We start from the raw sequence: 27,931 nt of genomic DNA, 5'->3' as shown, positions 1-27,931 counted from the left end.
GGACACCAGTCGTTGGATTAGGGCCCACCCTACTCCAGAATGACATCTTGATTACATTGCAAAGACCGTATTTCCAAATATGGTCATGTTCATAGGAACTGGGGGTTAGGACTCCAACATATCTTTTTGGGGGACACAAGTCAACTCATACATATTAAGTTTAATGATTTTTAAGTTTAAATTTTAGGTTAAAATGCCGTATTCAAAATTATAATATGGAGAGGAGTATGGGAGAAGACAAACTAGGATCCTAATCTCCTAATGGTACCCAAGCCACCAGTGCTTGGTGACCAATGTGTGTGAGGCTGTGTGCTGGGGAAAGCAGGGGAGCACCTAGGGCTGGAAATGGTGTGCTTGGGGCAGGAATGCAGGGCAGGCAGCTTAACACAGATGATGGATGGAGTGCCTGCCGCCTAAGGACTTAGCCTCTGAGGCAAGATGTTCAGGTTTCTTGGCCTCTTCAGTCTCCCTTGACCCTCATCTTGCGCTCTGGGAGCCTAATGCCAGTGGGGCCCGGCCAGGGGCTCCTGGGAGTGGAGGGGCAGAGATAAGGCCCAGAGGTGCAGGCTTCATCCCAGTGCAGATTTGCTCGCCTTATACACAGCTGGTGAATTTCAGCCACCAGAGTCCCCTCCCTGCTCCTCATTTGTTCTTTTGGGGGCAAATCATCTTAAAATTTGGAGAAATCGTCTCATTTTCTCTAAATATGGAGTAAAACTGAAATTTGCCATTATGAACTCTTGATTCCAGAGGCAAGTGGCCCTGGGGTCTACATATCCCAGGCCCCCAGAATTTGTTTTTTCCTCTCCCGCAGTCTCCCATGAGTATTAAAGTTCAGAAAGGAAGTGGTTAGTGAGTTTCAGAGGGCTTTGGAAACACTGCCCAGTGCCCCCCCCCCTTTTTTTTTTTTTTTTAAATTGATTCGTTCTTGGTTGCCTTAGACTTAAAGCAAATTATTTAGGGGCGGAGCTTTGTGGGAGTAAACAGTCATCTGGCGCTAGAGATAAGGCCTAGTAAGGCAGGAGGCAAAAAGGACAGAAGCAAAGCTTTCAAGCTGCTATACTCAATTTCCAAGAATATGTTATGAAATATCTCAATCACAAGAGTAGAGTAGATGGTACATTGCCCCTTCACTCACATCACTCAAATGGAACAATTATCAGGATTTAGCCACTTTTGCTTGTCTTTCCCCTCTCCCCCTCCTTTTTTCTTTCCTTAACTGAAGCTTTTAAAAGCAGATCCCAGACATCATACCATTTCACCCTTCCACATTTCAATATGCATCTCTAAAAATTATGGACATTTTTCTTAGGTAACTACAACGTTATTATCCTACTTGAAAAAAGTTAACATTTTTTTTGCTTATCATCCAATACCCAGTCCATATTCATGTTTCCCTGATTGTCTCAAAAATTATTGTTTACAGTTGGTTTATTTGAATCAGGATTCAAACAAGTCCTAAGATTCTTTCACCAGCTGTTGGAAAGGGTAAGTAATTTTGAGGCAAACCACGGTTAAAATGAGTCATCACTTCCTGAGGGCCCAATCAAGTCAGGGAGCCTAGCAATAGGACTCTGGGGGGTTGCAAAGCTGAGATCTGCTCTCCAAGGCAGTTCTCCTTCCACGCCTCCAGGCTGAGCAGTGTGCACTTCCACCTTCTTGCTGCCTTCAAATTCTCAAATATCAGCTTTTGTCACCACATCCTCTCTAAAAAAAAATGGCTCAATGCCATAATCTGTACGTGTTCTTTCACCTTCCAAGTTCTTCCCTGCTCCTTGGGAACTACTGGCTTAGGTAGCTGGTAAATGCTCTAAGGTCAGTGGTTCTCAAACTTGGCTGCACACTGGAATCATCTGGGAGCTTTTAAAACCACTGATGCCTGGGTCGGCCACCCAGACGTTCTAATGTAATTAGCTCAGGTTGTGGCCTGGGCATGAGTAGTTTCAAAAGTCCTCCTGGTGATCCTAACGCGTGCCAAGGCAGAGAACCTCGGAGTAGCCCTGCAGGGCGGGCACCACTCAGCTCTGCTAACCCAGGCTCCAAGGGTTAAAGAAGGAGCTCTTGTGGGCGGAGCGGGGCCTCCAGGGTGCGGGGCGTGGCTCCGGGGCGGGGGCGGAGCTCGGGCCTGAGAGGACGGAAGGCGGGAGCTTGCAGGCAGTCGGCGTCCAGATCTCCGGGCTTCGGAGGACGAGCGGAAACGCCTCCCGTTTTCAAAACAAAGAGGAGAAGCGGGAGGCGTGTGAGGCGCGCAGGGCTCAGATTGGTCCCTCCCGCCCTGTCGCTTCAGCATCATTGGGTGACAATGGAGGGGAGCCCGGGAATCGGCTGGCGCTCGGGGTCCGACGGTTCGCGGGCGCCTCCGAAGATCCCGCCGGCCATGGAGGAGCTGCAGAGCCGCTTGCAGGAGACCCTGGACCTTCTGTCCTCGCAGGAGCTGCGCAGCTTCCGCGACCACCTCAGGAAGGTGGAGCCGCGCGTGAGCCAGGTGAAGCTGGAGCTGGAGGGCCGCAGCCCGTCGGAGCTGGCCAGGCTCCTCGCCAAGCAGTACTACCCGCCGGCCGCCGCCAAGCGCGTCCTCGTCCAGGTGCTGGAGCAGCTGCCCCGCGCCGACCTGCTGCCTCGCTGGCAGAGCGCCGCCGCCGACGGCCCGGGTGAGCGCGCGGAGATTCCCGGGGTTGGGGGGACCGGAGCGGGTGCTTGGTGACCGCGGGGTTTGGCCCTACCGCCCGGGGATTCCCGGATTGGCGGAGGGAGGACTGACCGGGATTCCCGGGCAGGGGGAGGGGGGACTGAGTGGAGGGAAGGGGGAGACTGGCGGGGAGGGGGGTGTCCTAGGTGAGCGCCGGGTTAGGCCTGGGTCACAGGTGAGCGGCGGGGGACCGAGCTTCAGTAGGGTGGGGTGGGGGAAGTGGAGCAAGGAGGATGCGGGCGTCGAGGGACCAGTGAACGCGCGGCGGGAAGTGGGAACCGGGGGATAAGCGGGCAGGAGAGAGACAGTTCCCAGGCACGGAATCCAAGTGACCAGTCCAAGGGTAGCCATCAGGGTCTACCAGTTCATTCTGGGGTGGGTTGAGAAATCAGATTGACTCAGCAGGCCTGAGATGCATTTTTAACAATTACCTCCAAGTGATTATGATGGGGGAGGTTTTTAGATGATGCAGTGAGAAACGCCGTGTTGGAATCCACCATTGGAACATTTGCCATAAATCTGGGAAGATGTGGCTTAAGATCAAGAAATGTAACAAGTTGGGGGCGGTTAGGGTTTCCCCTCGTAAGTTTAATAAATTATGTGTGTATAATATGTGAGAGAGTTTGTGTACATAGAGAAAGAACGAGAAAGAAAGAGAAAGCACTTCTACTGGGCACACTGAGGTAGACACTAAAATATACTGTTGCTGGTCTCTGCCATCGCATGCTTATGATCTGGGTTTTTTTTTTTTTTCCTTTTTAATTATTTTATTAAATCAAAAGTACGACCGCTACTTAACTCTACACACACATTTAACATTTTTTAAGGAATAACGTTATGTGTCATTACACCAAATTCCTGGCTAACAGCTCTCCAAAAATTTGAGAAAAATCACGCGGAGGGGGAAGGGTAACCTGGGACGAAGTGAGAGAGTAGCATTGACACATATACACTACCAAATGTAAAATAGATAGCTAGTGGGAAGCAGCTGCATCGCACAGGGAGATCACCTTGGTGCTTTGTGACCACCTAGAGGGGGTGGGATAGGGAGGGTGGGAGGGAGATGCAAGAGGGAGGGGATATGGGGATATATGTATACATATAGCTGATTCACTTTGTTATACAGCAGAAACTAACACAGCATTATAAAGCAATTATATGCCAATAAAGATCTGGTTGAGTTTTGAGGTATGTTGCTTTGCTGACTTTTAGATTCATAATGGGTGACAACTGTAAACGACCTCAAAACATGGCCTGTAGGCAGAATACTGGCCCCACGAAGCCTTTGATTCTCCCTTGACTGCATCTGCACAGCACTTATCATAATGTCTCTCCAGGCTTAGTGGTTAATGTATCACACTTTTGTTATCACCCCTTTAGACTGTGAGTCTCTTGCAGTTGGTAAACTGGGTTTTTTTGTTTTTCAGAATCAACCAAACTACCCGGTATCATGACTACACACTGTAGGCACAACAAAAATATTTGAATTGAATGCTAAGAGTTTGTTTAATTAAAAAATTAAGTGGGGTCTAGTTCCTTTAACTTCATTTTTCTCTTTATTGATGTCTTGGTCTCCTTTTCTGGAGGTGCATGTTCACTAATGTTCATTGGTGCTTCTCCTTTTCATCTCTGGCCTGGCTCTCCCTGCCCCTGAATCTGACTGGGGCCTAAGGGAGTTCTGTTAAGTTTTCATCCTTATGAGTTTGGGAGAGGGTTTTCATAATCCTAGAAACCTGTTCTAAAACATAAGAGGCAACTGATTTCCTTGGGAGGTGCTTCCTGTTAATAGGATTGACAGCAGATGATGATTAAGAAGAGAAAAAAGAAAAAAAATGTTCTTTTCTGTTTTGTCTTTTCATGAAAATTCATTCAGTGATTCCACGAAAGATTCCAAAGAGAAGCTATGACTGTGTGGAAGGTGAATTGGTAAATATCTGGACTCTTTAAGATAGTATTTAGTCACCATTTGAACATTTTTTTGTGCTGCTTCTGTTGGATTGGAGGTGGGTATCTGTGTCGTCATCTCAAGCGGTCAGATCTCCCTGCTTTCCGTTATAAATAGGAAAAGCAAAACATTAGCCAGATAAAACCACTTTGCACGCATTAACCAAATGAGGTAAGCGCTGTTAGTATCTGCATTTTACAGATGAAGGCATTGCAGGCTGTGTGGCCTCTCGAAACTACATGAATTGCTGGCTTCCGGCCTTTTTTTGCTTGTTTTATTATGAACATTTAAAACATAAGCTAAAGTAGAGAGAAGAGAAAAATGAATCTCCAGACTCCAGCCCAACCTACTCTTTGCCCTGCTTCAACAATTAGCAACGTGGCCAATCTTGTTTCATCTGCTCCTCGCCCCGCCCCCCCCCATTATTTTGAAGCAAATTCCCCAGCTACCATATCACTTTCATACATAAAATACTTGAGTATGTATTTCTGAGAAAGACTTTTTCCAAACATAGCCATGATACCATTATTATACCTAGAAACAAATTCCTTATTGGCAGAGAGGCAGTCAGCCTTCAGATGTCCTTGACTGGTTCCTATGCCTTTTACAGTTGGATTGAGTCAGGGTCCGACTCACACAAGGTCTACACAGTTACACTTGATGGTTTGTCTCTTAAGACGCTTAATTTATGATACCTCTCCCTTTGACCTCTTTTCTTGTTTGTTGATGAAACCAGGTTATTTGTCCTGTAGAATGTCCCACATTCTGGATTTTGATAACTGCAGCCCTGTGTTGTCATTTACCATTTTCCTTAAACGGGCAGTTATGGCTATGTATAGGAATTTAAAAATGAGATTGGCCTATTTGTCCTAGTTTGAGAAAGGTATTTGAAAAAATTATAAATGAAGTCATGATGAGAGAGGAAATCAGTGTTGTGCCCCTGCTCTGAGCTGGGAAACGTCATCATTAACTCCAGAAGAAACTCATTTCACATATAAGGCGTATTTGGATTTGGTTTGGTTTAAATATTGTTTCTTGGCTTTCCTTGAAAATAGGACCATTATGACCTGAGTGGCAGGCGGAAGGCCTTCCTCATGTGTGTGAAGAGGAACAGGCTGGGCGCTCACCAGGATGTCCTACTGATGGAGGACTGGCTTGGCCAGTGCCAGTTCGAAAATACGTTGTGCATCGATCCCGACAAAATGGTACCAAGTTAAAAACAAAAATGAAAATGTGTAGCTCGGGACTTCCCTGGCGGTCCAGTGGTTAAGACTCTGTGCCTCCACTGAAGGGGCTCAGGTTTGATCTCTGGTTGGGAACAAAGATCCCACATGCCTTGCGGCACAGCCAAAAAAAAATAAAAAGAAGAAGAAAAATTGTAGCTTGGATATTATAATTTTCCTTCCTTTTTAAAAAAATTGGGTTTTATTACCTGGTTAGAACCAGGGCCTGCTGAGCAATGGATGTGTATGTCCTGATGAAATTCTTACCCAGCTTACCTGTTGGATACAGATGCTTTTGTCATGTTAAGTGTGTGATGATACTCCAGCTTCCCTTCTAGTCAAGCGGGGACCTCTTGGGTCCTTGCATTTGAAGAGGGAAGGGAATCCAAGAAGGTGTAAAAGCGAGATGGGCAAGGAGGCCCAAGGACAAGCTGTGAGTCCAGAGTAGGCAAGGTCCAGAGCATTTGGGAACAGGAAGACCAAGGGGACAGCTTTGAGAAGTCATCAAGCAGCCAGGCCAGAGGAATCCCAGCAGCATTGGAGCCCAGGGGCTTTGAAAGATCCTGGTGGGACTTGCTTAGAACCATGGGAGGGGTGGGGAGAGGAGTTGCTGAGAGCCCTGGGCAGAATTGCTTTGTGATTTAACTAGAGGACACAAGAAAATGAGGTGGAAGAGCGGTGGTGGTGGATGGGAACTGCACTTTGACCTCTCTGACCCCAGCTGAGTCCTGGCCTACCCTTGCCCATGTTTTGGGATAATAACAGAGGAAAGTCCTTCGTAGACCCCAGGAGGCACTGCTAGTGAATATCAAGGAACAGCATAGCAGAAGGGCTAGGAAAGCAGCACACACTGACAGGTGGAATCTTGTCTCTTACTAGTTGTTACCTTAAATCTGGTTCTCAACTGAGGGTGATTTTTGTCCCCCCAGAGGACATTTGACAATGTCTGGAGACATTTTTGGTTGTCACAACTGGAGGGTGCTATTGGCATCTTGTGTAGTTGCCGAGGTAGAGCCAGGGTGCTACTGAACACCCTACAGTGCACAGGACAGCCCCCAGGGCAAAGATTACCTGACACAAAATAATAGTGCAAGAGTTCTAGAAATTCTGCCTTAAATTAATTGACTACTTTCTTATCTCTAAAATGGGGGGGGGGGTGATAGTAATTTATCTTGTAGGGCTATGGTGAGGATGAAATGAGCTGCGTTATGTAAAAGTTCTCAGAATAGTAGCTGGCTTATAGTAAGTGCTCAATAAATTTTGATTTTATTATTTCAAAGCTAAAAACAGACTCTTTCATGTTTCCCAAGGATTGTACCAGAATCTCTTCCAATATTACGTGATTTTTTTAATCCAGTCCTTTCCATTCAGATTACAGATAATTGCCAATGTTCTTCTGGTTTATTCTCCCAAAGGTCCAGGAGTGGCCTCTTTCTCTACATCCTGTCAACATTTATTTGTAAATATTTAGCAACTTTACTGGTAAAATTATTTCACTGTTTCATTTTCCTGATTATTAGTTTGGTTGAACATCTTTTGGCCATTTTTTTCCTTCTGTGAATTATTTGAATTACCTGTTTGCCCTTTTTCTTACTGGTTTTTCTTTTTCCTTTTTGTTTTGGCTGCGCCATGTGGCTTGCAGGATCTTAATTCCCCGATCAGTGATCGAACCCAGGGCCGGCACTGAGAGCACGGAGTCCTAACCACTGGACCACCCTGGATTTTTTTTTTCTTATTCTGTAGTTCTTTTTCCTGAATTTTAGACAAAATAGAGTGCAAATATTTTTCTTCTGCCTTGTTACTTGCCTTTTGACTTTTTGTTATCTTAAGTCATATGGAAGTCTTTTTTATTTTTTTTTAATTTATTTATTTTATTTTTAGCTGTGTTGGGTCTTCGCTGCTTTGCACGGGCTTTCTCTAGTTGTGGCGAGCGGGGGCTACTCTTCGTTGCAGTGCGTGTGCTTCTCATCGCAGTGGCTTCTCTTGTTGCGAAGCACAGGCCCTAGAGCACGTAGGCTTCAGTAGTTGTGGCGCGTGGGCTCAGTAGTTGTGGCACACGGGCTTAGTTGCTCCGTGGCATTGGAAGTCTTTTTTTCTTTTATTTATTAAATTATTTATTTTGGCCGCACCATGCGGCTTGTGGGATCTCAGTTCCCTGACCAGGGATGGAACCCAGGCCACAGCAATGAAAGCGCCAAATCCTAACCACTAGACCACCAGGGAACTCCCCTGGAACTCTTAGTTTTTGTGAGTAAACTTGTCAATCTTTCTGTTTGTTGGCTTCTTGGTTTTTATGTCTTGATTAAGCCCCATGATTTCCCAACTTAAAATTTTTTAAAATTATTTTTCTGTAACATTTTTATAGTTTAAGGTTAGCATTCTACTCACTGGAATTATATTTTTTGGAACAGTGAGGTGGGAGGTCTAACTTTATTTCCAAGCCAGTCATCTCATTTGTTGATGATACATCCTTTCCCCACATATTTGAAATTCCATTCTTATCATAAACTAAATCCCTATATATATATTTGGATCAATTTCTGTATTCTAAAATATTCTATTCATATATTTGTTTATTCTTAAGCTGGTATATCAGTGTTTCGTTCACCATGATTTTATAGTACCTTTGGATGTCTGATAGGACCTATCCCCCATTCATTGTTTTTTATGTTTTTTTTTTTTTTTAAACTTCTGAATGTTCTTTGCTATTCTTGAACACTTTGCTGTTCCTAAGCATCTGTTCTCTGTGACCTTGAGAACCATCTGGTTAAGTTTCACAGAAATCCTTTGAGATTTTAATTGACATGACATTGAATTGAGATTAATTTAGAGTTAATTGGCAGATTAATAGTATTGAGTCATCTCAGAAACATCGATATGTCATAGTTTATGTTGCCTCTTCACTAAAGTTTTTTTTAATAATTTTCTGCACTTAGGTAATGTGCATTTCTTGTTAGGTTTATTCCTAAGTATTGTTTTACTTTTGTTATAACCATGAATGGATCCCTTTTCCATTATGTGGTTTGACTTACTATTCCTGGGTAATTGGGGAGCTATAGATCTTGGTAAATTAACTTTGTATCTGGTCAACTTGCTGATCTCTAGTTCTAGTAGTTTTTAGTTGATTATATTTCTAGATAGTCATATTATCTGTAAGTAATGAGTTTGTTTCCAATATTTAAACTTCATTTAATTTTTTACTTTATTGAAATGGCTAGGATCTTCGTTACAACATGTATGAGGTTAGTGAGAACAGCCATTCCTGTCTTCTCTTTTTAGCGGGGTTGATTCTGATGACGTCTCCTGATAGATTCTGGCAAATAGATATAATTGGGTAGACTCCATTCCCTTCCATTTCTAGCTTATTGAGGGTATTAATTTTATAAGATAATTTTATATATTAAAGTAAGTTAACAATATAGCATTGAAATACATTAACCCTTTGGGGAGCTATAATTCTGTTGTATTTTGTGGTAGAGAATCAGAAATACCCTAATTTTATCAAACAAGAACCACCAGTGGTACAAGAAGAAATCATATGAATTCCGAAAGCAACCAAAAGGGAAGTGACAAGTTATACTGACTCTGTTAGAGATGCAGGTATTTTCATATTTGTCGTCTCATTGGATCACCTTGTAAAGGAGCCATCTCTGGGATTTCTGGGTTTTCCTCTTTGCAGTTCTTTTTAATATGTTTTCCTATTTTACAGGAGTTACTTGGAAAAATAACATCATTTCGAGATGGACTAAATGAAATTAAAGATGACATTGGCTGTTGCCTTGTTGCTCTTATGTCCCACGGAGAAGAAGGCTTTATCAAAATGAAAGATGGTGAAAAAGTCAGCCTGGAAGGCATTTTTGAAATGTTTAACAATAAAAATTGTCCAGCACTTCAAGAGAAACCAAAAATCTTTATAATCCAGGCCTGCAGAGGAGGTAAGTGGAGACCTCTTTGTAATAGTTCTGTTTCTAGGAAATTCTCATATTGATGACTGAAGAAAGAAAAGTGAGTTTTAAAAAATTATTTTACATTAGAGGACACTTAGCTGATGTAACTTTAGTTACGTAGTGTAGTAGGGACTTTGAGCTGGGAGGAAAGGATGAAGGGAAAGCTTTCCTGGGATAGGATAGTTAATTTAGGCTGAGGAAGGGTCTAAGTCTTTAAATTCATGAGGTGGGTTGGGGAACCTCAAATTCTGGGAGAGAGGTGGGCAATTTCCAGGGGATGTCCCACCGTTCATGTGATTCCAGGTGGCTTGTGGGACTAATATCTGATTTATGTTAACTTTGGTGGATATTTCTCTCTCTTATGGAGGTACAAGCTTGTTGTGACTTTTATTAAAGGTTACTGGTGTCAGTGGTGTATTATCGTAGTTTGCATTTTCATTCCTCAAAAAATAGAGAGAAGAGACAGTGGTGTTGAAACGGATGATGAACCCATGGACTCGGATGACGGATCAGAGAAGAGGAGGCTGCCTACATTCAGTGATTATTTCATCATCTATCCCACCCAGGCAGGTAAGACAGTTAGGCTTGATGACAGTGAGATACACATTCATCCAGAGGGTTTAGCTTATTCCAGAGGGTTTAGCTTATTCCTAATGATTTTGAAAATCTTATTATTATTTTTTTTAGATATATATTTTTTAATGCTTTTCTTTCTTTTTTTTTTTTTAAATTTATCTTATTTATTTATTTATTTATTTTTGGCTGCGTTGGCTCTTTTTTGCTGTGCCCGGGCTTTCTCTAGTTGCGGCGAGCGGGGGCTACTCTTCCTTGTGGTGGGCGGGCTTCTTATTGCGGCGGCTTCTCTTGTTGCAGAGCGCAGGCTCTAGGCATGTGAGCTTCAGTAGTTGTGTCACACAGGCTCAGTAGTTGTGGCACACGGGCTTAGTTGCAGAGCACAGGCTCTAGGCACGTGAGCTTCAGTAGTTGTGTCACACAGGCTCAGTAGTTGTGGCACACGGGCTTAGTTGCAGAGCGCAGGCTCTAGGCACGTGAGCTTCAGTAGTTGTGTCACACAGGCTCAGTAGTTGTGGCACACGGGCTTAGTTGCAGAGCGCAGGCTCTAGGCACGTGAGCTTCAGTAGTTGTGTCACACAGGCTCAGTAGTTGTGGCACACGGGCTTAGTTGCTCCACGGCATGTGGGATCTTCCCGGACCAGGGCTCGAACCTGTGTGCCCTGCATTAGCAGGCGGTTTCTTAACCACTGCGCCACCAGGGAAGCCCAGAAAATCTTTTTTTTTTTTTTTTTTTTTTAAGCTGTGCCACGTGGCTCATGGGATCTTAGTTCCCTGACCAGGGATTGAACCCAGGTCCTCGGCAGTGAGAGTGCTGAGTCCTAACCACTGGACTGCCAGGGAATTCCTGAAAATCTTTTTAAAAAATATTATCTGTGCTTTACAGATTGATGTACATAAGGAAAAATTTTCATTAAACTATCCATCTTCAACTGTTCCACTTTCAGAGATGGCAGGTTTGCATCTGACTGTTCATCTCTTCCAGGAAGACGCCATCCTTTTAGCAAAGTATCACATAGTAAATAAGATCATCGGCTCTCATGTGAAAAAGATCTTGGTCCAAAGCCAGCTCTGCCACTTGCTGTCTTTGAGACCTTCAATACTTCTTAGCCTCTAGATATGTCAGTTTCTGAATGCAAAAGAAGAATGTTGAAATATACTTGTGTCATTGGGATGTTATATAAATTAAATTATGTAGTGCAGGTATTGTGCTTATCATAATAACTGGCATAATAAGTTAAAAAATAAATTAATATTATTACTAATATATTATGCTGATTACATTATTATCCTTATTACTATACTGTTAATACTAATAAGTTAAAATCCAAAAGAATCTTGTGTGCTGAAGGGGTGAACTTGATTCAGTTGTGAAAGGGAAACAGGAAAATGTAGAGAAGATAGAAATAAATGGTCAAGGGCATTTATTTAGCTGTTTTTATCTTGACTTTCTTCAAAAAGGATTAAAATAGCTTATGTGTGTGTATATACACATATACACACACACACATATATATATATATATGCAATTCAAGATAAAATGTTAGTGAAGAAATCGAAGCAAAGGAAAATAAGGACAATAATGTAAAATGAAAATATCCCCATTAAAGTTAGATGTAACTTTATTCATCCAAGAGAGATGAAAACGTATGTCCTGGGACTTCCCTGGTGGTCCAGCAGTTAAGACTCTGTGCTCCCAATGCAGGGGGCCCGGGTTCGATCCCTAGTCAGGGCACTAGATCCTGCAGGCATGCCACAACTAAGAAGCCTGCATGCCGCAACAAAGATCCTGAGTGCCAAAACTGAGACCTGGCACAGCCAAAAATAAATGAATATATAATAAATAAGTAAATATTTGAAAAAAAAAGAAAGAAAGCATATGTCCTGATAGACACTTGTACATAGCAAGTGCAAAAAATAAATAAATATATAATAAATAAATAAATATTAAAAATAAAAAAGAAAGAAAGCATATGTCCTGATAGACACTTGTACATAGCAAGTGCGAGCAGGTTTATTTGAAATAGTCAAAGACTGGAAACAACCCAAATGATCAACAGGTGAAAGAATAAACAAATCTTGGTATATCATACATGGAATACTACTCAGCAATAAAAGAAATGAGCTCCTGATGCATGCTACAGCATAGATGAAGCTCAAAATAATCCTGCTGACTGAAAGAAGTCAGACAGAATAAAGCAGATACTGTGTGTTTCCATGCATATAAAATTCTAGAAAATGCAAACCAATCTATAAGACAGCAAATCAGTTGTGTTTGGAGATGGGAGTGGAGAGGGAAGGAAGGATTACAGAGGGGCATGAGGACATTGGAGGGGGCTGATTGGATTCATTATCTTGGTTGTGATGGTTTCACCGAAGTATACATATGTCAAAACTTACTAAATTGTTTGCTTAAAATATGTGCAGGACTTCCTTGGTGGTCCAGTGGTTAAGAATCCACGCTTCCAATTCAGGGGTCACGGGTTCCCCTGGTCAGGGAACTGAGATCCCACATGCCGCGTGGTGCGGCCAGAAAAATATATATATGCAGATGCTTGTCAATGATCAATCATACTTTAATAAAGCTGTAAATTTTTTAAAAAGTTAGATGTAAGACAAGCATGCCCACTCTCATTCCTACTGTTTGACATGGCATGGGTAGTCCTAGCTAATGCATTAAGATAAGAAAAGATATAAGGATCAATATTGTAGAAATTACATTATAGTTATAGTCATTATAACTATAGTCACATTATAGTCATTATAGTTTTGAATATCTAGCAGTAATCACTTAGAACATATAATAGAAAAGAAAAAAGATACCATGTTATTTTTTCTTGCTTTAGTGAATGATGTCTATGAATAACTAACAAAAGATGAGCAAGAACTTTATTAGAGAAAATGAGAGAACATTCCAGAAAGGCATAAAGAAAGACCTGAATCAGTGGTGGGAAATGCCATGCTCATGGTTGGCATTTTCAATACCATGGAAATGACCTTTTTTTCCCCAAATGAGTTTGTAAATTGAATTCTACGTGTTTTTTCATGGAATTTGACAAACTAATCACAAAATTATTATGGAACAGTTAAGGGTCAAGACGAGGAATCTTGAGCTCTAATTTTGTTGAATGAATGAATTTCATGACTATGTGCTGGCTATTAATGTTGAGGACTAGAGATTCAGTATTGAACAAAAGAACTAAAAATCTCTGCCTCCATGGAGCTTATGTTCTAGGGGAGGAGACGACAGTAAACACATACAGAAAATAGATCCTGGGTTGCTTTATGATTCCATGTCTATGAAGTTCAAAAACAGGCAAAACTAATCTATGGTGGATGGTAGAAGTCCAGATGCTGCTTGTCCTCAGGGTGCACAGTGTTTGGAGTGGTTATGACCAGGGCAGCAAGAGGGGACTTCTGGAGTACTGGTATCATCGTGTTTCTTGATGAGGGTGCCAGTTATGGGGGTGTGTTCATTTTATGAAAATTTATTGAGCTATTATATACCCATATGCTTTGCATACTTTTCTGTATGATGGTTACCCTTCCGTGAAAAGTTTACCAAATAAAATGTTAGATGGTGATAAGTGCTATGGAGAAAAGTAATGCAGGAACCGGGGAGAGGGAGTATTGAGGGGTAGAAGTGGAGATTGTAATTTTTTTTTGCTTTTTTTTTTGGCTGCATTGGATCTTCGTTGCTAAGCACAGGCTTTCTCTAGTTGCGGCAAGCAGAGGCTACTCTGTTGTGGTGCGTGGGCTTCTTACTGCTGTGGCTTCACTTGTGGAGCATTGGCTCTAGGGTGTGCAGGCTCCAGTAGTTGTGGCTTACGGACTCTGGAGCTCAGGCTCAGTAGTTGTGGCGCACGGGCTTAGTTGCTCTGCAGCATGTGGGATCTTCCCGGACCAGGGATCAAACCCATGTCCCCGGCATTGGCAGGTGGATTCTTAACTACTGCGCCACCAGGGAAGTCCCGAGACTGTGGGGTTTTTGTTTTTGTTTTTTAATTAATTAATTAATTAATTTAGTTTTGGCTGTGTTGGGTCTTTGTTTCTGTGCGAGGGCTTTCTCTAGTTGTGGCAAGCGGGGTCACTCTTCATCGCGGTGCGTGGGCCTCTCACTGTCGTGGCCTCTCTTTTTGCGGAGCACAGGCTCCAGATGCGCAGGCTCGGTAGTTGTGGCTCATGGGCCTAGTTGCTCCGCAGCATGTGGGATCTTCCCAGACCAGGGCTCGAACCCGTGTCCTCTGCATTAGCAGGCAGATTCTCAACCACTGCGCCACCAGGGAAGTCCCGAGACTGTGGTTTTAAAAAGAGATGTGTAGAGATGTTTCCACTGAGAAGGTGATTATTGTGTAGAATTGAAGTCCATTATTGTGTAGACTTGAAAGCCATGAGAGTGTGAGCAATGCAGATATTTGAGAAAATGTGTCTTCTAAGATATGAATACTTAGTAGAAAGCAATAACAAAAACTCTATCAGCTGGTACATAGACAAACAGATCATTGGGATAGAATAAAGAATGTAGAGGTAGAACCAAATATATAGGGAAACGAGACACGTGACAAAGAAGCCATTGCTAATCAATGGTGAAAGGATGGACCATTTAATAAGTGATGTGAAAACTGCCTTCTCAAGGGGAGAAAAACAAGTTTATTTTCTTATTTCTTGGTGTAGGGTTCCTTGTATCTTTAATCACGTGGAATCTCTATCTGTAGTCATGTTCCCTTCTTTACCTCTAATATTTCTGGCTTGCTTCTTTTTTTTCTTGATCAGTCTTGCCAGTGGTTTATTTATTTAGTTAAGAACCCATTTTTAGTTTTGTTAATCCTATTATTATGTTTGTTTTTGATTTCATTCATTTGCCTCATATTTCCATTTTTCTCCATTTTTTAAGGGTTTATTCTACTCTTAATTTCCCAACTTTTTCCGTTAGGTACTTGGGTCATTATTTTCTACCTTTTAAAAAAAATAAGCATTTTTAGACCTATAATTCCCCTCTAATTACTGCTTTCACTGTATCTTTTATATTTTAATATGTAACATTTTTATCCTTCAGTTCCAAGAATTCTTACATTTCCATTATTCTTTTACCCATTAGTTATTTAGAAATATGCCTCTAAACTTTTCTGGTATTGAAATTTTAAAATTTGTCCTTTTATTATTGATGTCTAGTTTATTCGTGAGAAAGAATATCAACTATGATACCAATCTGAAATCGGTTGAAACTTGATTTATGTCTTGATCTGTAGTAAATTTTTTAATGGCTATTGATCTATCATGAATATTCTATATATGCTTAAGAATATGTGTTCACTTCTTGAATACAAGGTTCTATATATTTCTATTAATTGAGCTTAGTTGTGTTGTTCCCAGTCTCTACTAAAGGTCAAGCAGAAATATTTAGTAATTTGTCTGCTTGACCTGCCAATAACTGAGATAATGTGTTACTATGTCATGTTATGGTGGATATGTCAGTTTCTTCTGTAGTTCTATTATCTATTTTTCTTTTCTTTATATATTTTGAGGCAACTTTAGTAGAGGCATATGATTTTAGAATTGTTACACTTTGTGGTGAAATAAATATTTTAATCATTGTTTAGTGAACCTACTATCCCAAATAGTGCTTTTTTTGGTATTAATTTTTCTCTGATATTAATATAGATACCCCAGTATTCTTTTGGCCCATATTTGCCTGGTATATCTCCTTCAGACCTTTTTCTATTAACCTTTCTGGGCCCTTATGTTTTAGGTGGTCCTTTAAACAGAATATAACTGGATTTTGTTTTTTAATCCAGTCTAATATCTATCTTCTTACTGGTGAGTCAGGACAATTTATCTTTATTGTGACTATTGATATATTTACATTTTTACCATTTTACTTTGTGCTATTTATTTTTATTTGCTTTTCTCCCCTCCTTTATTGCTCTTTTTTTAAAAAATTGAAGTATGGTTGGTGTGTACAATATTATGGTAGTTTTATTGCTCTTGTTTTTGATTGATTGTGAGTTTAGTTTGTTATTCTTATGTTTTATCCCTCTACTGACTTGAAAGGTATGCGTTTCGCATCTCTTCTTCTCCTGGTTCCCTGTGAAATGTTATAAATAAGTAAGCTTATTCTTACTGCCTGATGATACACAGAACCTTAGAACACTAATTCTCATCACCTTCCACACTTAAGCGCTATTGTTCAACATTTACTTCTCACTTTTATTGTTTGTATCTTTATTTATATGAAATTATTTATGTATTCTTACACTCCTTCTCCTTCCACCCTAATTTTCTTCTAAATTAGGACATTAATCCAACACATTTTCATCAGATAGGTTGGCATGTTCTAGGGTGACAAGCACTACGCTAGGTAATGCCTATTCCTTTTTTAAAACCCCACAAATTAGAACACTTTTGTAATATTTTATACAGTGTATGTTTGTTTATATTTATGCATGTGTTTACCATTTTCTTCTCTATCTGTCCTGAATCTCAGGCCATTTTCTTTCTTCATGAAGTATATCCTTTAGAAATTCATTTAAGGAAGATTTATAGGTGGTAAGTTCACTTTACACCCAAATCTGGCCGATCATGTAACAGTGTCTTTGCTTGTTCTTCCTTGTGATTCCATCATTTATTTCTTTAAACATTTCATGCACAGTTATTTTATATTTTGTACCTTATACTTTCAATATCTAAAATCTTTGGGGATCACTCTTGTGGTCGTTTCTGTTGCCTGTCACTCATGGGGGTTTGTTTCTTTGTGTGTCTGAACTCTTAGCTCATTTATTGAATCTTAATCTGTGATACTCCTGGGGGCATAATTCAGTTATGCTTTCCTTGAGAGAGGATTATCACCCGCGTGGACCTCTGTAGCTTTGCTCAGCGTCACATGGTTAATGCAGGATCTTAAATTCATCTCCCTATCTCCCAGGTACACCTTCCAGACTTGACATTTCCCCTTAGACACAAGCGCAACTCTGGTTTTCCCGTTTGCTTTCCGCTTCTAGCTCAAGTTTCAGCTTCCTCGTTTGGAGGAATGGCATGCCTTGGGGATTTCCATTCATTCCTATCAGCCCAGAATAGCATTAAACTTTTGCTTTAATCAAGAATTAAGTTTTATAGCTGGAGTGACATTTAAAGTACCCAAAGTGCCCAAAGTGGAAAACTTGGAATATGTGATAAAATGAATCTTTTGGATCACCCATTGTTTTTGGCATGATCCCAGTTCTTTCTATTTTTAAAATTTTTTTTTTTTTTTGACAGGAAAGTAGGATTTATTGGTGGGCACGAGTAAGGAGGGGACGGCGCCAAGGCTCTCGTGAGCGCAGGGCCCACCATCTGTCCAGAGGGCCGCAATTAGGGATGTATATGACCCCACAGCCATCCGGGATGAGCCGCTTTTCTGCCACCATGTTTTCAAATTCGTCTGCATTAAACTTAGTAAATCCCCACTTCTTGGAGATGTGGATCTTCTGGCAGCCAGGGAACTTGACCTTGGCCCTTCGGAGGGCCTCAATCACATGCTCCTTGTTCTGCAGCTTGGTGTGGATGGACATTATGACTTGGCCAATGTGGACCCTGGCCACTGTGCCCTGGGGCTTTCCAAAGGCACCTCGCATACCCGTCTGGAGCCTGGATTGGGGACAGCATGCTAGTCATTAATGTCCACTGGAAAGGGCTGTCTCCGAGGTCCCTTAGGGCAACCCATACAGGCAACAGGCTGCATACACTACCGAGGAGGCTGCTATTTGCAGCCATTGCGCACCAGGCCCCCATGGGGAAAAGAGCACAGTCGGCTTAATTGGCTGCAAATATTTTTTAAAATTTTTAATTAATTTATTTTTTATTTTGACCGTGCCACGTGGCATGTGGGATCTTAGTTCCCCAACCAGAGATCAAACTTGAGCCCCCTGAAGTGGAAGCTCGGAGTCCTAACCACTGAACCACCAGGGAATTCCCTTGGGTCACCCATATTTACCTGATTGGATGAGGCAGTACCGAATATGTGTGGGGATGGGGGGCAAGGGGTACTTCCATATACCATTGATTAGAGCAAGTTATAATGCCTCTTTGGAGAACAATGTGTGATACCTAGAAAGTTTGTTTATTCTATGACCCAGCAACTTCACTTCTGTGTATACACCCTAGTGCTGCGGTCTCCAAATCAGGGGGCCACAGTGAAGTCACACAGCTATACTTAATTCTGTGAACCACCAGCTCAGGTGAGGTATGGTTCCAAAAATTAGATCGTGCTGTGTTCTTTTTGATATCATATTTTGGTGGTAGCTAGGTTTTGGAGGTTCGCTGAGCTAAAAAGCAAGTACCATGGTGGTATCCTAGGTTGAGAAGTCATGCAGTGCCCAAAAGGGGTACACATCCCATTAGTAATTGTGGTTATTTAAGAATGAGGAAATTCCCTGGCTGTCCAGTGGTTAGGACTCTGTGCTCTCACTGCCGAGGGCCTGGGTTCAATCCCTGGTCGGGGAACTAAGATCCCATGAGCCACTCGCACAGCGCAGCCAAAAAAAAAAAAAAAAAGAATGAAAAAATATTTTTTTATTAATTTGTATGATCATCACCTTTCAGTTTTTTTGACCATCTATTCATGTGCCTATTGGCCATAATGTATCTTCTTTTGCCCAATATTGCATTGGGTTGTTTGTTTCTTATTAAGCTGTATATATTCTGAATACAAGTCCTTTCTCTGGGACGAGTTACAAATATTTTCTCCCAATGTGTGACTGGCTTTTCATTTTCTTAATGATGTCTTTCAAAAAGCAAAAGTTTTATAAGCCTTGGTCGTTCAGTGGTAGAATTCTTGCCTGCCAAAAAACAAAAGTTTTAGATTTTAAGTCCAATTCATCATCTTTTTTTCTTCTATGGCTTACGATTTTTGTATTGTAAGAAACTTCTGTCTACCCTGAGGTTGAAAGATGTCCCATGTTTTTTCTCTTCCAACCCAGGTTTACTATGAGAGTGTGCAATTTTAATATTCCCATTGAATTTCCACACTATACAGACATATTTCATGTTTTTCAGTCTAATAATAAAGATAATTTCAGAAAACTCTTGAATACCCCCAAATAAATTCCATATGGTTGTATTTAGGGCAATTTAGCTTAAAATGCTAGAGCAAAAGTCAGCAATAAAAAAAATAGAAAAGGAATAAATAAAGCAAATATGACAAAATGATAACTCTTGGATCTGAAGGATGATTATATGGGGGGGTTGTTAAACTTTGCTTTCTACTTTTTTGTATATTTGAAAAGTTGTATTTTAAAAATGCATATAAAAAGAATGTCCTCTTGAGAGGTTATGTGCTATTGGTCACATGAGTTCTCTGTGATTGTGTCTTAATGCAAGTGTTTCTGTATTCTTGATTCAAAGCCATTTTCCAGGTTTTAACTATGGGTCAAAGAACAAGTTTGCTGTAAGTTAGAGGCGGAAAATGGATGAAATGACTTTTTTCCTTTGTAGATCATGTGGCTTTACGGGACCCCCGCACGGGCTCTGTGATGATCAAAGCAATGACTGAAGTCTTTAAACAGTATGGAAATAAGTGGCACATTGCTGACTTCTTCACCAAAGTAAGTAAATTCCAAGTGAACATGTGCTCCATTCTGTCTAAAGCTAATGCACTTGATGAGAACGTTTTCACGAGAAGATTGACTTAAGCCCGAGAAAGCGTGAGAGGTGGTGAGAAGTTGTTTGGAAACAGCAGGCTGATGGTGCACTAAGAGGACTGTCGCAGAAGTCACGGCCGAGCCAGGTGCGAAGGGAAACTGATAGTGACACTTTATTCATCGGCACATGAGTGAGTTGGATTTTAGGTGAGCTTTGAAGTTCTGATTGCTCTGTGGTCCTGCTGGCCTGACTTAGCCTCCCCCCAGGGAGAGGGGAGAACCCAAAGGCTTCTTCAAGGAAGAAGCTCACATTTGTCTGAATGTTCACTGAATGAATGAGTGGCCAAGAATTGCAGCAGATTTATACACGAACCATAGTTTGGAGGAGGGCCTGATGATAGTGGTTTATCATATCAGGATTGAAGGGTAATTTTCTGCACAATCTGTGGGTTTTATTCCTAAAGAGAGCTAATTAGAAGAGGTTGTAAATGAGCACAGTAACAGCAACACTAACACCCGCTGCAGGTCTCACTCTGTGCCAGTTGCTGTTCCCTGCGCTTCACAGATATTAATACATTAAGTCTTTCAACAGCTCTCAGGCAGGTACTGGGATTCCCATCTCCTATTACAGATGGAAAGCAGCCTTGGCTTTCCAACCCAGGCAGAGCACTTCTAGAGCTCATGCCTTAACCACAGTTATACAGGATTACTTACTCCTTATCTCCCCAAGTTATGGTAGCTATTTTTATTTCTTTTAAAAAATTGTTTAATGCTTTACATATGATGCTTAACAGCTTTCAAAACTCCTTTTCACCTCATTTTTTTTTAACATCTTTATTTGAGTATAATTGCTTTACAATGTTGTGTTAGTTTCTGCTGTATAACAAAGTGAATCAGCTATATATATATACATATATCCCCATATCCCCTCCCTCTTGCGTCTCCCTCTCACCCTCCCCATCCCACCCCTTGAGGTGGTCACAAAGCACGGAGTTGATCTCCCTGTGCTATGCAGCTGCTTCCCACTAGCTATCTATTTTACATTTGGTAGCGTACATATGTCCATGCCACTCTCTCACTTCGTCCCAGCTTACCCTTAACCCTTCCCCGTGTCCTCAAGTCCATTCTCTTCGCCTGCGTCTTTATTCCTGTCCTGACCCTAGGTTCATCAGAACTTTTTTTTTTTTTGATTCCATATATATGTGTTAGCATACGGTATTTGTTTTTCTCTTTCTGACTTACTTCACTCTGTATGACAGACTCTAGGTCCATCCACCTACTACAGATAACTCAATTTCGTTTCTTTTTATGGCTGAGTAATACTCCGTTGTATATATGTGCCACCTTCTTTATCCATTCATCTGTCGATAGACACTTAGGTTGCTTCCATGTCTTGGCTATTGTAAATAGTGCTTCAGTGAACATTGTGGTACATGTCTCTTTTTGAATTATGGTCTTCTCAGGGTATATGCCCAGTAGTGAGATTGTTGGGTCATATGGTAGTTCTATTTTTAGTTTTTTAAGGAACCTCCATACTGTTCTCCATAGTGGCTGTATCAATTTACATTCCCACCAACAGTGCAAGAGGGTTCCCTTTTCTCCACACCCTCTCCAGCATTTATTGTTTGTAGATTTTTTGATGATGGCCATTCTGACCGCTGTGAGGTGATACCTCATTGTAGTTTTGATTTGCATTTCTCTAATGATTAGTGATGTTGAGCATCCTTTCATGTGTTTGTTGCCAATCTGTATATCTTCTTTGGAGAAATGTCTATTTAGGTGTTCTGCCTATTTTTGGATTGGTTTGTTTATTTTTTTGATTTGAGCTGCATGAGCTGCTTGTAAATCTTGGAGATTAATCCTTTGTCAGTTGCTTCGTTTACAAATATTTTCTCCCATTCTGAGGGTTGTCTTTTCATCTTGTTTATGGTTTCCTTTGCTTTGCCAAAGATTTTAAGTTTCATTAAGTCCCATTTGTTTATTTTTGTTTTTATTTCCATTTCTCTAGGAGGTGGGTCAAAAAGGATCTTGCTGTGATTTATGTCATAGAGTGTTCTGCCTATGTTTTCCTCTAAGAGTTTTATAGTGCCTGGCCTTACCTTTAGGTCTTTAATCCATTTTGAGTTTATTTTTGTATATGGTGTTAGGAAGTGTTCTAATTTCATTCTTTTACATGTAGCTGTCCAGTTTTCCCAGCACCACTTATTGAAGAGGCTGTCTTTTCTCCATTGTATATTCTTGCCTCCTTTATCAAAGATAAGGTGACCATATGGGCGTGGGTTTATCTCTGGGCATTCTATCCTGTATCATTGATCTATATTTCTGTTTTTGGTGCCAGTACCATACTGTTTTGATTACTGTAGCTTTGTAGTATACTCTGAAGTCAGGGAGCCTGATTCCTCCAACTCCATTTTTCTTTCTCAAGGTTGCTTTGGCTATTTGGGGTCTTTTGTGTTTCCATACAAATTGTGAAATTTTTTGTTCTAGTTCTGTGAAAAATGCCAGTGGTAGTTTGATAGGGATTGCATTGAATCTGTAGATGCTTTGGGTAGTACAGTCATTTTCACAATGTTGATTCTTCCAATCTACGAACATGGTATATCTCTCCATCTGTTTGTATTGTCTTTAATTTCTTTCATCAGTGTCTTATAATTTTCTGCATACAGGTCTTTTGTCTCCTTAGGTAGGTTTATTCTTTTTGTTGCGGTCGTAAATGGGAGTGTTTCCTTAATTTCTCTTTCAGGTTTTTCATCATTCATGTAGAGGAATTCAAGAGATTTCTGTGCATTAATTTTGTATCCTGCTCCTTTACCAAATTCACTGATTAGCTCTAGTAGTTTTCTGATAGCATCTTTAGGATTCTCTATGTATAGTGTCATGTCATCTGCAAGCAGTGACAGTTTTACTTCTTTTCCAGTTTGGATTCCTTTTATTTCGTTTTCTTCTCTGATTGCTGTGGCTAAAACTTTCAAAACTATGTTGAATAATAGCGGTGAGAGTGGGCAACCTTGTCTTGTTCCTGATCTTAGAAGAAATGGCTTCAGTTTTTCACCATTGAGAATGGTGTTGGCTGTGGGTTTGTCATATACGGCCTTTATTATGTTGAGGTATTCATCTCATTTTAAGGTAAGCTCTTGGGGGGAAAAATGTTAAATGGAAGGAGTATAGACAATTTTGACAGTCATTCTAACCATATTTCCAAATCTCTTATATTGCTCAATTTCTCTCGTTAAGAAAATAGTTTCTTGTCAGCGTCTCCATAAAATGTAATAATAAAGACAGATTTAACCTACTGTAAGAAGAAATCCATTTTAGTTAATGCTAAGTGAAAGTTGTTTTGCCGACTGGTGTTCATTAAGTCTTTATTGAACAGCATTCATTTTTTTAAAATTGAAAGCCAATTTTTTTTTAACTGAATGAAAGATTCTTTAAATTCTATAGTGCTTTACAATTTTCAGAAGTTTCACACATGTTTTCATATAATCCCATAATAACCCTTCTCCCCCCACCCCTACGTTACCCCTGCACCCTTCCCTCTCCCCACGGTAACCACTAGTTCTCTATATCTATGAGTCTGCTTCCTTTTTTTTTAATTCACTGGTTTGTTGTATTTTTCAGATTCCAAATATAAGTGATATCATACAGCATTTGTCTTTCTCTGACTTATTTCACTTAGCATAATACCCTCCAAGTCTATCCATGTTGCTGCAAATGGCAGAACTTCATTCTTTTTTATGGCTGAGTAGTATTCCATTGTGTGTATATGTGTGTGTGTGTATATGACATCTTCTTTATCCATTCATCTGTTGATGGACACTTAGGTTGTTTCTATACCTTGGCAATTATACATAATGCTGCTATGAACATTGGGGTGCATGTATCTTTTCAAATTAGTGTTTTTGTTTTTTTCGGATATGTACTCAGGAGTGGAATTGCTGGGTCATATGGTATGAACAGCATTCTTTTTTTTTTTTTGAAATGCGGGATCTTAGTTCCCCAACCAGGGATGGAACCTGCACCCCTGCAGTGGAAGCGTGGAGCCTTAACCACTGGACCGCCAGGGAAGTCCCAACACTGTTCATTTTTAAAGCACTTGCTGAGTAGACACTGGCAAGAAAGTCCAAAAATGAGCACGATGCGACCTTTGCATTAAAGGCACTTAGAGCTTAGTGAGGCAGCAGATGGTGGGGTTACAAGCAGCACTGGAATTAATAGAGCTATTGGATACTTTGGACAAAACATAATCCAATGCTTTCATATGCCATGAGTTACCAAGGCTCAGAGAAGGTTACTATCTTGCCTGATGTTACCCAGGGGCAAGTTGACTTGAACCTGGGTCTGTGCACACAGCCGCTCGATGCCTTCAAGCACTTGGTGGGTAGTGTCTGCATTGTTTTCCTGGTGCAGTCAGAGAATTCTGCCGTCTCCTTCTGTGGGCTTTACTAAGAGGCTTTTGCTGAGGGCTTTACATTCTTTTGGACAGTTTGTGCTTTTATCTTACAGGTGAATAACAGAGTGGTGCACCGTGAATTTAATCTTCGTAATGAACCAATAAAAGTATCACTTGTAATGGAGTCAACTTTAACTAAATTTGTATACTTTTGACATCAGGAAGATTAAAAAAACAAGGACTGCTTTACAATAGAGTTTGAAAAGAGCTGTGAGCATTTGTAGCATTGTACTAATGGTTACCATTTTGCATTATTTTTGTCATTGGTTGTATTTGTCCAATTTGTTTTGTATATATATATATATATATATATATATATTATTTTTCTAAGATTTAACTGTGCTTACTTGATACTTGTAAATAATTTGACTTTTTTTTTTTTAAAGATCATTGTTTTCTGAAAAAAACGTTTTCCTGAACCGTTACCAAACCATGGACGTCCAGCTCCATTTGTGTACTGTTTTTATCCTGTGTTTCTCTTGGTGATTACACCCTACCTTCTCCACTCTCAGCTTGGTGCTGATGTTAAGCCTCAATTTCTTGGCTTAGTCAAGAATTGCCTGTGTGTGGTCTTGTCCTCTGTTTCACCTTATTTACCCAGATTGTTTTCTGCAGTCAGTCTGATCTCCTCTTTGACTCCGTAAGCCGTTCTCAAGTCTTACCTGGATGTCTCTGTGCCCTTGATGCCTTCATGTGTTCCACCTTCCATCCATTTTCCCGCTTCCTCCTTGCTGCCTCATACCTTTGAAGTGCTGTTTTCTCCACCTGGAACCCTCTGTTCCACCCCACATAGGTAAGTCCTTTCCATCCTTCAGAGTTTGGTTCAAGCATCACGTGCACAGCCCCTCATGCTAGGTCAGCTTCTTCTAAGTGCTCAGTTACCCTCTGCTTCTCTTCTGTAGCATTGAAATGACTGTCTAGTGGCTGTTTAATCTCTCTCTCCAGTTCAGTCATAAGACCCGAGAGGCAGAGGCTGTGTGTCTCATTCATGGCTGCATCCTAGCTTCCATCCGTGCCTTAGGACACAGAGAAGCCATGCAATGAGCGTTGAGTGAGTGACTGATCCCTGTCTTTTAATTATTTTATCCATCCCTCAGACCTCTGTGCATATCTAGCCACTTGCTACTTATCCCCACACACGTGGATGTCTCATGGCTACTTTAACTCAACAAGTTGGACGTTAACCTGGGTTTCCCCTAAATCTCTTTATAAAACCCATCCCATTGTTAATAATCCTTTGACTCCCCACTGCCTGCTGGATATACCCCAAAATCCTGTAGGAGAATATTGCAAGTCTTTCTCCGTCAGGCTTAATCTACACTACTCTTTTACTGCCTGTTTGTCCTCGTAATTCGCCCTTCCCTTAATAATCCTGTCTCACAGAATCGGGCTAGTGGATCAATGACTGTGGATAAACACTCTTGGATATGTTATCATATCATAGTTCAATCTCTCCTTTCTGTCTGAAATGCCCTTCATTCTCACTGTGTGCTTCCTCTATACTGTGTATTCTTTAGGGTGCAACTTGGGTCCCCTCCCGCTATAAAGTAAAGCTGTATGTAGACTAGTGTTTTTAGAGTAACAAACTGTGGACTGAGCACGACTGATGGGCCTGTACGAGGATGCAGGTGTTTGGTCAGAATGCTCTGAAGACTGAGAGCCAAACTGACTGAAGCAATCCAGAATCTCCAGGCCTGTCTCCATTTCAGGGATAATTGTGTCCTTTTTAGTTAATGTGATTTCTTAAGTATAAATACATGTGATTTAATTTTTAAGCTTTTGAGTTCTGATATTTGATATATAGTTTTGTTTTTGTATAGAGCATTAAAATGTCTCTGGTTCATAAAATATGAACACCAGCTGAGCCTTCTCTTTCACTTGGATTCTGGAGGATTTCTAGGCACAGAGGCTCGTTTCGGGGGGACAGCAGCAGCTGAAATATCAACAACTCTTATTTCCTGGGAGAGGTTGTGTGACTTGGTCAGAGTCACAGCATGTGGTGAAGCTGGGATTCCAAAGCATGAACTAATTCAAGACATGAAGTGCCAAGTGATAGAGAAAAGTTTTAAGACAGAATGCTTTTGATGGACAGAAGGGACCATTCCATTACCACTTAACTGATGGAATGAGGGCTTTGGGACAAAGGAGGGAAAAGTGATTTTGGAACCCTGCTCAGACCACTACAGGTAAGGGTCGTGGAGAAAACTGTAGGACAACTGGATACCAGACAAACAGGTGAAGAGGAGCAAGGAGGAATTCTGGTTAGAAAGGTAGGTGGCCCAAGATGAACTTGATGCCTGGGGCTAGCTAACTGTCCCATATTCTCTCAGCTTCAAATCAGTAGAGACTCTCCTAGCCATCCAATGCCATGTGAAATATAGCCCAAAAAACTAGTCTCTGGCACAAATTTATATTTGAAAAAAAAATTTTAAGCCCAGTTTTTATTTATTTTTAAAATACAGACCCTAGGAACCAAAGTTTGCAAAAGGAAGGCTCTGAGATTTTTATTAAAAATGTGTATGAATAAAAAATAGTGGAGAAACTTGTGCAGAAGACTAGGAGGCTGAGGTGGGGAGGAGGACATGTGGCTGGGGAGCTACAGCCCTTTGACAAGTGCCTCTTAGGCCAAGGGCCCCTCACCATGGCTTACTATCACTACAGTACGTTTTCACCTTTGGACTTAACTCACTTCCTTGCCGAATATTTTCATCATGCAGATCACGTCTCAAGGACAGTTATTCTGTGGGAAAAAAAGTATTTTGTAGAGAAACAAAACCTAAATGTAATTACAGTACCATTTCCTAGTTGTCATAACGGAAGTATTCTGGAGATTCTATGGTGCACAGGGGAGGGAGCTGCTGAGCTAGTTTGGGAGTGCCCCAGAATGCCCTCCAGAGAAGTCCTGCAGTGATAGAAAACTGTCCCTAAAAGCCAGCCATTCTTTTTAAGTCTTCCTTTTTTTTTTTTTTTTTTTTTTGCGAGCCAAAATGTCTACAGGTGTTTTCAGCAGTTTCTAAGGATGCTTGAAGCAATGACTAAATTTACTCCTTTCCTTGTATGTCAGCTCTTTATTTAAATGCAGTGGGGTTTGTTTTGTTTCAGTTTAAAAACCTGTGTTCCTCATAGAAAATTTCAAGAAACACTAAAAAAATGAGGCCAAGAACCTACCCAGTTTCTCTACTTGTGTATCTGTAGTTCTCACGCTGGCTGCACATTAAAATTACCTAGATTCTTTTGGTTTGGAGTTGGGCATATGTTTAAAAGCTCTCCAAGTGATTCTAAGCACAGCCAGGCTTGAAACCTACTGTATAACTAATAATCTAGCTATTGGTTATTTGTTTACAATCATTTAATGCCTAGGGCTTCAATTTTTAAAAATAATCGTCCTCATCCGGCAACTCCTTTTTGTATTTTAATTATTTTTTTAACGGCTGCATAGTATTGGGCGGAATAAATATTAACTAGTAATGGATACTGCAGTTTTTCTCCT

The 27,931-nt window shown here is 40.8% G+C and overlaps 1 protein-coding gene across 1 annotated transcript; it reads left to right on the top strand.

Moving 5' to 3' along the window:
- Nucleotides 1-70: 70 nt before the first annotated feature.
- Nucleotides 71-27,435, top strand: CASP14 (caspase 14). The gene is made up of 7 exons (XM_082412965.1): nt 71-2,651; nt 4,563-4,615; nt 5,690-5,839; nt 9,567-9,792; nt 10,258-10,374; nt 19,846-19,955; nt 24,495-27,435. Exons 1-7 carry the CDS (start codon nt 2,303-2,305, stop codon nt 24,594-24,596), a joined length of 1,107 nt encoding a protein of 368 aa, XP_082269091.1. The 5' UTR covers nt 71-2,302; the 3' UTR covers nt 24,597-27,435.
- Nucleotides 27,436-27,931: the final 496 nt, after the last annotated feature.

This window comes from Balaenoptera physalus, assembly GCF_965194825.1.
Source record: "Balaenoptera physalus genome assembly, chromosome: 11".
Lineage (NCBI taxonomy): Eukaryota > Metazoa > Chordata > Mammalia > Artiodactyla > Balaenopteridae > Balaenoptera > Balaenoptera physalus.
This window is presented reverse-complemented; position numbering and strand designations above follow the sequence as displayed.

Excerpts from the sequence above, each read along its gene's own strand:
- CASP14 (XM_082412965.1), top strand. The coding sequence starts at position 2,303 with ATGGAGGGGAGCCCGGGAATCGGCTGGCGCTCGGGGTCCGACGGTTCG. Across the intron at positions 5,840-9,566 it reads GCATCGATCCCGACAAAATG|GAGTTACTTGGAAAAATAAC; the intron begins GTACCAAGTTAA and ends CCTATTTTACAG. Across the intron at positions 19,956-24,494 it reads TTGCTGACTTCTTCACCAAA|GTGAATAACAGAGTGGTGCA; the intron begins GTAAGTAAATTC and ends TTTATCTTACAG.